General features: G+C 35.0%; 1 protein-coding gene and 1 long non-coding RNA gene across 2 annotated transcripts; both read left to right on the forward strand.

Annotated features, from left to right (window-relative positions):
• Positions 1-520: 520 nt before the first annotated feature.
• LOC145002949 (uncharacterized) lies at positions 521-994 on the forward strand. Its single transcript, XM_078962126.1, has one exon. It carries the CDS (start codon positions 521-523, stop codon positions 992-994), a length of 474 nt encoding a protein of 157 aa, XP_078818252.1.
• A 292-nt stretch (positions 995-1,286) lies between these two features.
• On the forward strand, positions 1,287-5,516 carry LOC145001848 (uncharacterized). Its single transcript, XR_013661730.1, has 3 exons — positions 1,287-1,896; positions 2,339-2,432; positions 5,255-5,516. It is a non-coding gene; the product is annotated as an uncharacterized LOC145001848 (long non-coding RNA).
• Positions 5,517-9,236: the final 3,720 nt, after the last annotated feature.

The following is a 9,236-nucleotide window of genomic DNA, read 5'->3' on the forward strand; positions in this document are numbered from 1 at the left end:
TTGACGATTTTTTATGCATAAACCTCTTTTTTGCATATCATCAACGACGTCACATCAGCATGTCCATATTTTCAACGACGTTCAGAATCTAGAGGTACAGTTGATTTTACTTATTTACAAACCACTACCGGACTTCATCAATTAACATATGTTACTTCCCCCGATGCGTTAGATGAGAATCTTAAGATGTGTGGACGTATTGCACAACAAAACTCTCACAAATTTTGTAAGTATGTCATGAGATTATATGATCCACAATATTTGTGCAAACCTACTCTAGTGGCGTCCAACAATTATATTTTCATCTGTCGAATGTGCATAGCTTCCTTAAAATGTCGGAAGCCTAGATTCTCTCCATTGGGAATGGGGCAATAGTTTGAATGCTTATCATGGGAAATACACCCGAGGCAATTATGGTTATCCAATTATCATATGTGAAGTGGTGGCCTCACATAATTTGTAGATACGGCTTACATTCTTCGATTCTGCTGGTCCCCTCAATGACATTAATGTTCTTAACATGTCTTCGTTATCTGACAACGTGTATAATAGGACTGCACTAGATTCCTCCTTTCAAGCATGTGGAATATCTTATAGGCACAGGTATTATCTTATGGACTGGATCGATCCAGAGCATGCTTGTTTCATGAAGTCACTTTCTTGTCCAAATGATCGCAAAGGGCTGAAGTTTAAGAGAGATCAAGAGAAGGCAAGAAAGGATGTTCAACGAGCATTCGGTGCTCTGAAAAAACGTTGGCATATTCTTAAATATCTTGCACCTTATGTGAATAAAATGAGTGAGGTGATGTATACTTGTATCATATTGAATAATATGATTCTCGAAGACGAAGGGAATGCAATATGTGAGTATAAGGAAAACGGGATCATTCCACTGAAAAAATCTTTTGAGGTTGGAAGTGAGGAGTACTTGGAGAGAAGAGATATAATTCATGATGTTGAGACACATCATGTTCTTCGTAGAGACTTGACGTAACATATTTGGACCGCCGGCCACATCGATCTTAACACAAAACCGGTCGATGATTTAGATGGTCAATTTGCCGATGAAAATGTCATTTAGGTCTATCTTGGCTTAATAATTTTAATTTCCATATTTTCTATTTTTAAATTATATGTTTTTTTTGGTTTGTTCGTTGTAATTTATATATTATATTAATACTAAAATCCTTGCTGAAAAAGACTTGGTTGTGATTGGTTGATTTTATTTTTCTTATTTCTTTAGTGGGTTTTCTTATGGGAAAACCACCAAAGTGCTACGTGTTATGTTATGTGATACATTATTGCTATGTGTTATATGTTCATCTCCCACCTCCCACTGCTACAAATTACAAATCGACACAACATAATATATACCACCTTGAATACGCCTTATTTCCTCTACCGCCTCATCTGTTTTATCTCTCCAACACCCTCCATCTATCTCTAAACCCTCTGCCCACTGCCTATAACCCTCCATCTCCCTCTAAAATACGCTACGCCTTCCAAACCAGCTTCCAGTACCTTCCACATATCCCTTTTTCCTCTGAATCCACTTCTTCCATCGTGGTTTGCGGATCTGATTTCGTTGATATCCCAATGCCCATCGATTGATATTACCCCCGAGAGATCATTGGTCATTAAGACAGATTCAGAGTTTTCACTAGACGTGAAAAGAGGAAAAGCTAAACACCCATCAATTTCGTAGGAAGTGGGACTCTTTGCTCTCTGACTACAAGAAAGTCAAACACTCTAGATCAAAAAGGGTGAGTTTCAATTCGGAGTTGTTTAAGGTGATAGAATGGTACGTGAGAGACTACGAAGTTGGATGTGATACGGATCCCGATAGTGATCCTGAGGCGCTGCCGGAGCCTGTATTTGCTTCCTTTCTACAATCTGGTAGGTAATTTATACATTTCATAGCTTTTCCATTAAGTAATCAGGGCTTCAACTTTGATTGTCGAAGTCGATCCCTATTCTGTTATGTTGTGATGATGAAATTTGGGAATAGAAGTATCCGGCAAGTAGTAGACCAATATCTTCCTGATATCATCATAAAGTTCGTATGAATCCTAACGTAATAGAAAAATGATTAGGTTTTGTTATACTATCATTCGTCTTAGCTCTTTAAATTAATTCCTTCCTTTTGATAATCCCTATTGGGATCTCCGGTTTGAGCTTCTAAAATGGAATTGTTGCTCACCGAATTCTAAACTTGGACCGATTTTACTCCAATTTTGCATTCTAATCTGCAATCAAACAACCCTGTTGATAATTTATATAATTTTCCCCATTTAGTCCTAACTTTTTACATTTTTGCCCTTATTTTGTTTCCTTGAAGCATCAAAGACACAAAGATCAAAGATAATACCTCAAAAACGCACCATAGAAGAGACACCAAAGCCAAAGAGACCCATCAAAAATGAAGAGATGAGGTACGTGCAAACTCTATGCTCTACTTCTTACAATAATTTTTTTGTAAAAATTAGAAATTGCAACCATTGGTTAATGACCTAATTTGACAATTCTAAAATTTCATCTGCTGAAGGTGTAATTCCTTAAGAATACATACTCATTAAATGTTGACTCTTGATCATGCTAGGTTCAATAGGTTATTCGTTCTCTTTTCTCTCCATGTTTGATCCGAGTGAATGCTTTTTCTTTCATCATTCATTTTTTTATAAATTATTAATACGTTCTTTCTATCTATAGTTTCTGTCAAATTATCAATTGATTTCTCATTTTTCATTTCATTTTTTCTTTTATGTGCTATGTAATATGTAAGATACTTTTACTAAATATCAGTCAAACATCCTTATATATTCCTACATATCAAAATTTCGTTTTAATTTTGAGATTTTTGCTGCTTAATCGGTATCTGTTTGCCTCTTCTACGATAAGCTTTCAAATGCTACTAAAAGATTTTTAACATGTTTACAAGTAAAGAATTTAATTTTGTTGTTGATTTAAATATATATAGCTTGACAAGTGTGTCAACTTACGCCATGTAAATGACAAAATTTTGTTGTAGTGTGGCAAATGTAATATGTGATGTCTATGCCGACCATAGCAAGTGACACCACCCCATTTAGTTTTATTGTTATTACAATTGTCTAAACTCAACAAACACACTAGGCTTTTAAGCTTATGTATGGAAGCTCATTCGTATACAATCATTTTTTGTAATCCATAACAACTTTTTATAAATAGATAAAATTTCAATTTCCTCTATTTTCCGGAACCAGGGGCGGATCTATAGTGGTACACGGGGTTGCACCGGCAACTACTAGATTTTTTCGTATTAATATAATATATAATTTTTTTTTATTATTATTATAAACCTATAAAGGAATGAGTATATTATCGTTATACTTCACATGTATTATCAAAAGTTAGGATGGCTAAGTTGGTGAAAGGCGCATGCTAAAGTGTTTTTTGGAAAAAGGGCTCGAGTTCAAATCTTGCTAGCATCAAGGTGTTTTTTGTTTTTTTTTTTGTTTTTGCATTCACTTTTCCTTTTACAAACTATTTGTTACTGGCCCCAAAAATCTATAGCCAAAGAAATCATGTTAAAACTAAACCCTTTCAATAAAATTCAATTAAATTACTTTAATAGTTGTTTAAAATTCTTATATTAATAGTTTACTTTTTCATTAACTTGACAACCATTTAATAAAAAATCACTTTTTTCCCGTTAGCAAATATATGCTCCCATGAACTCAAAATCATTTCAATCGTCTTCATATTTAATATATATTTTCATACACAATTAGGCATATCAGAGCTATATACAAATTCTTTGTGACTCATGACCTTTCATAATTTTCTATTTAATTTCTTCTCAACGTAATAGCTTTTCCATCATAAAAAACGACAAAACAATAATACAATAATATGATAAGAAGTGACGGAAAATAGTGGAGTGAATGAGGGAAGAAGATATATTTTGGAGATATACTAGAAAAAAATATAGACATTGAATAGTCATTTATTTTTATATAAGATTTAATCAAAATTACATAGTTTTAATATGTTCTATATTTAAGGTTGTATACTTAACGGTCTTATATTCACTTTTGGCGTAAAATAATTACTTAGCGAGCTAGTCTCCTCCTATAGGGGTCCTACTTTAACAGTTATTTCCATACACATCACACACATATATGTGTACATACGCATTACATATGTTTCAAACTAAACAACTGTTTTTTTTTCATAATTATTAAAATTTAGGTCAACTTAATTTATGTCTTATTATACATTGTTTGTTTTGTTAAGCAAATATATCGAACTTATAAAAAAGCATTTATTAGTTGGCATTTGTATATTATATTTTGCTCTAAACAATGGAACTTATAAATATGCATTAATTCGGAATCAAATTTTGGTAATATTGCCTTCAAAACTTTGTACAACCACAATCAACAAGGAAATAAACTCCACGAGACCAAGAACTTGTCCATGAAAAGACCAATTTGACCTTCACGAAGTTTGTCTACAATAGTTTGTTATGTTTAATGCACTTGTATTTTTTTTTGTTATATTTTATCGGATTTTTTTTGTGCACCTACTGCTACTTATTCCTGCATCCGTCCCTGTCCGGAACTTTACATTTTACCTCTCCAACTAAATTAATATATTTCTTTTTCCACATATATATATATATATATATATATATATATATATATATATATATATATATATATATATATATATATTGCAAAATTTCAATTTTGTTTTTTCATCTATTTTACGGAACTTTACATCATACTTTACTTCTTTCTCTTATAACATCACACTTTGATGTTTGGATTTTAAAACAGGATGATAGACAATTTGAAAATAAAAAACTGAGAAACGATTGTTAATAAAAAATGAGACACCAATCTGCAAGAAACTATAAAAATTTAGAAACACTGATCCACTTTTTTTTAACAGCAGAAACATTGATACACTTATACAGGGAACGATAAAAAATTTGAATGATGATATCCAATTCCACAAGAAACGATTCATAATCATATTAATATGTTAAGTTAGTACTTTTGCAAATCCAATGAGACATATTGATACATGCTTGTACAAAGATCAATTAAAAATTCAAATCATGATTAACCAATTCCATATTAGCTCATCAATATACAACACACGATTCCAAAACCATTTCAAGATTCCAATTTAGTGTTTTTGCAAACCGATTAAGAGACACATTGTATAGAAAACGACCAACACCAAAAATAAAATTGAAATTGTAAAGACGTTAGGGCGTACCAGTGAAGCAAGCCAAAGAAAGATGGTGAACGAAGGCGATGAAGGAAGCCGGTGGCAACGACATCGGTGGAGCGAAGCGGGCGATGGTCGAAACAAAGGTCGTATACGATGCATGAGTAGTGGTATATATTATGTGATACATGGGAAAGCTGATAAAGTGTAAAATATAAAAAGTGTATAATTGTCCATTTTGGTAAAATTGTTATGAATGACAAAAAATCGTTGTGTACGAATCAGCTCCCTTATGTTAATCGGATTTATCATGTATTTATGATCTTAACTAGAGTACTTTTAACCATACCAAGGTGATTTTGAATGTTATTTGAATGAGAATATATGAGTTCTAATTTTACTGATATTGAAAAACATGACTTATTTTAAAAAATTAAAAATATCTTGATACTAGATAATAAAAAAAAAATTAAAATAAAATAAAAAAACTAAGATTTATAATATAGTAATTCCCCGATCAAATTAATAATTATAGAAATGATACTTACAAGAAATTGGTACAGAAAGAGTCCTCGAAGATATAATCACAAATATAATAATAATGGGCGTGTTCGGCATGGAGTGTTTGGGAGCTTCTAGATTCTAGCGTTTGACAAAACGTTTCGTTTTGAACAAAAGTATCGTTTGGAACTACAAGCTTTTGGCTTTTAGTTTAAACAAAACGCTTCAAATCCAAATGCTCATTCATGTAACGTTTAACAAAACACTACAGCCTACAAGCTACACGCTACTCGCTACAAGCTAGCCGCTACTAGTTAATTTTACAGAACACGCCCTACGTAATAAAGATTAAAAAAAAATTATACCCATATAGGCCTTTTGTAATATCAAAATTACAGAAATAGTTCATACATAATCTTTATTTTAATAAAAGAATATGTTTATTCTATTTTTTCATATGTCACCCAATTAGGCCTCCTAATTAATGTTATGCTACTTGTTAACCTATTGATTTTCCATTTCAAACTTCAAATTTCTCACTCTAATTACATTAAATTAATAAAAATTAGAATAAAAATTAAAATAAAATTAATACATATTCTAAGGTCACGTATTTATCTAAATCAACGATTGTAACTTTATATAACTAAAAAAATATCTCTTAATTAATAATTTATTTAAAATAATTGACTAATCATTTTTACTATGGAAGTTTAATTAGATTTATAATCGTTGTTCGTATGAGTTATAAACTAGTACTATAAAAAAATACAAAGGCAGTTTGTTCGGGAAAAACAAGTGATATTTTTCAAGACTGAGAACAAATTTGATGACACTTACCAGGTTCTGATGATCCTTGTTAGGAAGTAATGCGGATAACAAGCAAAACTATAAGCACACAATACACATTGTTTACGAGGTTCGGTCAAGGTGACCTACATCCACAGGCAGGATGGGAGTATTATTTATTTTAGCGTTCTCAAACAGAGGTTACAAGTACAATTCACTAGATATTTGTCCTACTCACTAAGGTTATAAGATAAAAGACTCAAGACACTTCAAATGACTCAGCATGAATCCTTATTTATATTTGATGGATCAGACCTAAAACCTTAATGGGCCAAGCCCATTGGCCCATAGGCCCATGAATGGTGACAACCAATCATATTCCACCATGAAGCATCTTTTAGAACATTTTTCCATGTCATACAAACCATGAGCATCAGCAACAGACATGATGGAGCACCTTATGCCTTAGTGGAGCATCATGATGTAAAGTGGCACATCAAGAAGACTAATGGCCTAACATCTATCATGGTGGCACAACATGATGTAATCCTTGAGCAATACCAACTTTTGAGCAACCTTGAACAATCTTGAGCATCATAAAGGACTTCATAGCATACTTGGCTTATCAGGGATATCATGGGTCATCTAGGAACCAAACATGGCCCATCTTGCACCATGATGGCGCAACATGTGCAAGGATGGTGCAACATGCTCCAAGTGTGGCACAAGAACACTTCTAGGTTGGAGAAACATCATCACCTTGGTGCACCAAGAACCTACTTGGCACAACAAGGCTTCTTTATGGTGCAAAAGACTCTCCATGGCACAATAGGGATATCCTTGGAGCAATAACATCCTTTTTGGCCCAATTCTTTAATAGATGATGTAACTGATGGGTTATGAGCATAACATCAATTTTATGGTGTTCATGCAACCCTAATTGCTTTGATCTAGGTTTTTCTAAGTTAACATACAACATTGAATACCTAAGCAATAAACCCTAATTAACTAGCATACAAATCTGAAATTGACATATGATTAGGATTTTTTTGTGGATCCCAATTCAACTCAGACCCTCTCCGATGTTGCCACTAGACTTGAACCAGAGGCACCTCTTTGCTCCTCAAAACCTTCACCTTTCAATCTAAAATCCCGATCGGCCTCTCAATGTAGTTCAGGATCGCATCCAGTTAAATGTCTTCTAAGTGTACCACTACTGTCTCATCGGCTACACACTTCCTCAACTGGGACACGTGGAAGGTGTTATTAATCTAACACAACTTTGTAAGTAGCTCCAAATGGTATGCTATCCTACCCACTATGGTCATCACTCTAAAAGTACTGATGTATCGGGGCCCTAACTTGCCCCGTTTCCTGAATCGAACCACCCCTTTCCATGGGGATACCTTCAGGAGGACAAAATCTCCAACATGAAACTCTATCTTGGATCGTCGCATGTCTGCATAACTCTTCTGGCGACTCTGGGCCATCAGTAACCTCTGTCTGACCTACTGAATCAGCTCAGTCATCTTCAACACTATCTTAGTGCCACCCATCACTCTCTGTCCCACTTCTCCCTAACAAATGGGAGTCCGAAACCTCCTACCGTATAAAAGCTCAAAGGAAGGCATACCAATACTCGCATGATGGTTGTTGTTGTAAGAAAACTCGGCCATGGGTAAACAAGTATCCCAACTTCCTCCGAAGTCCATAACACATGCACACAACATGTCCTCAAGTGTATGAATCATCTGCTCGCTCTGCCTGTCCATCTGCTGATGGTATGCAATACTGAAATGAAAACGCATGCCCAACTCCTCAAGAAATTTATTCCAAAACCTGGAAGTAAAACGCACATATTGATCTGACACTATCGAGGTAGGCACCATATTCCGTGCTACCACCTCTCTCTCATAGATCTCATCCAATCCCTCTGCATAAGAGCTCTCACTAATATCAATGAAGTGAGAACTCTTTGTCAGCCGGTCCATAATCACCCAAATCGTATCAAATCCACATGCAGTCTTCGGTAACTTGGTGATAAAGTCCATAGAGATATGTTCCCACTTCCACTAGGGAATCTCCAGAGGTTGTAATGGACCATGAGGATGTTGGTGCTCTGCCTTAACCCGACGGCAGGTCAAGCATCTCTCAACTACCCATGATACATCCTTCTTCATACAGGGCCACCAATAATCTCTTTTCAGGTCTAAATACATCTTAGTGGCCTCGGGGTGGAGCGAGAATCTCGATCTATGCCCCTCCTCCATCAGTATATACCGAGCTCCGCCCGTATAGGGCACCCAAATCCGCCCTCAGAAAGTCATAAGCCTTCGACTATCCATCACAAACTCATACACCTGCCCAATCACCCGCTCTATCTTGCGGTTATCCAGTCTCACGATCTCCACCTGGGCCTCTCGAATGGTATCTAAAACTAGATTCATCACCATTATCCTCATATACACATCTCGGATGGGAGCACTCTCTGCTCTATGGCTCAGGGCATTGGCTACCACATTAGCCTTTCCTGGATGATACAGGATCTCACAATCATAATCTTTCACTTCATCTAACCATTTCCTTTGTCTCATATTTAGGTTGGGTTGATCCATGAGATACTTCAAGCTCTTGTGGTCCGTGTATATGGTACACCAAACCCTGTACAAATAGTGGTGCCAAATTTTGAGGGCGAACACCATCGCCCCCAGCTCTAGATCATGGGT

This window comes from Lactuca saligna, chromosome 6 (genome assembly GCF_052625555.1).
Source record: "Lactuca saligna cultivar CGN05327 chromosome 6, ASM5262555v1, whole genome shotgun sequence".
Lineage (NCBI taxonomy): Eukaryota > Viridiplantae > Streptophyta > Magnoliopsida > Asterales > Asteraceae > Lactuca > Lactuca saligna.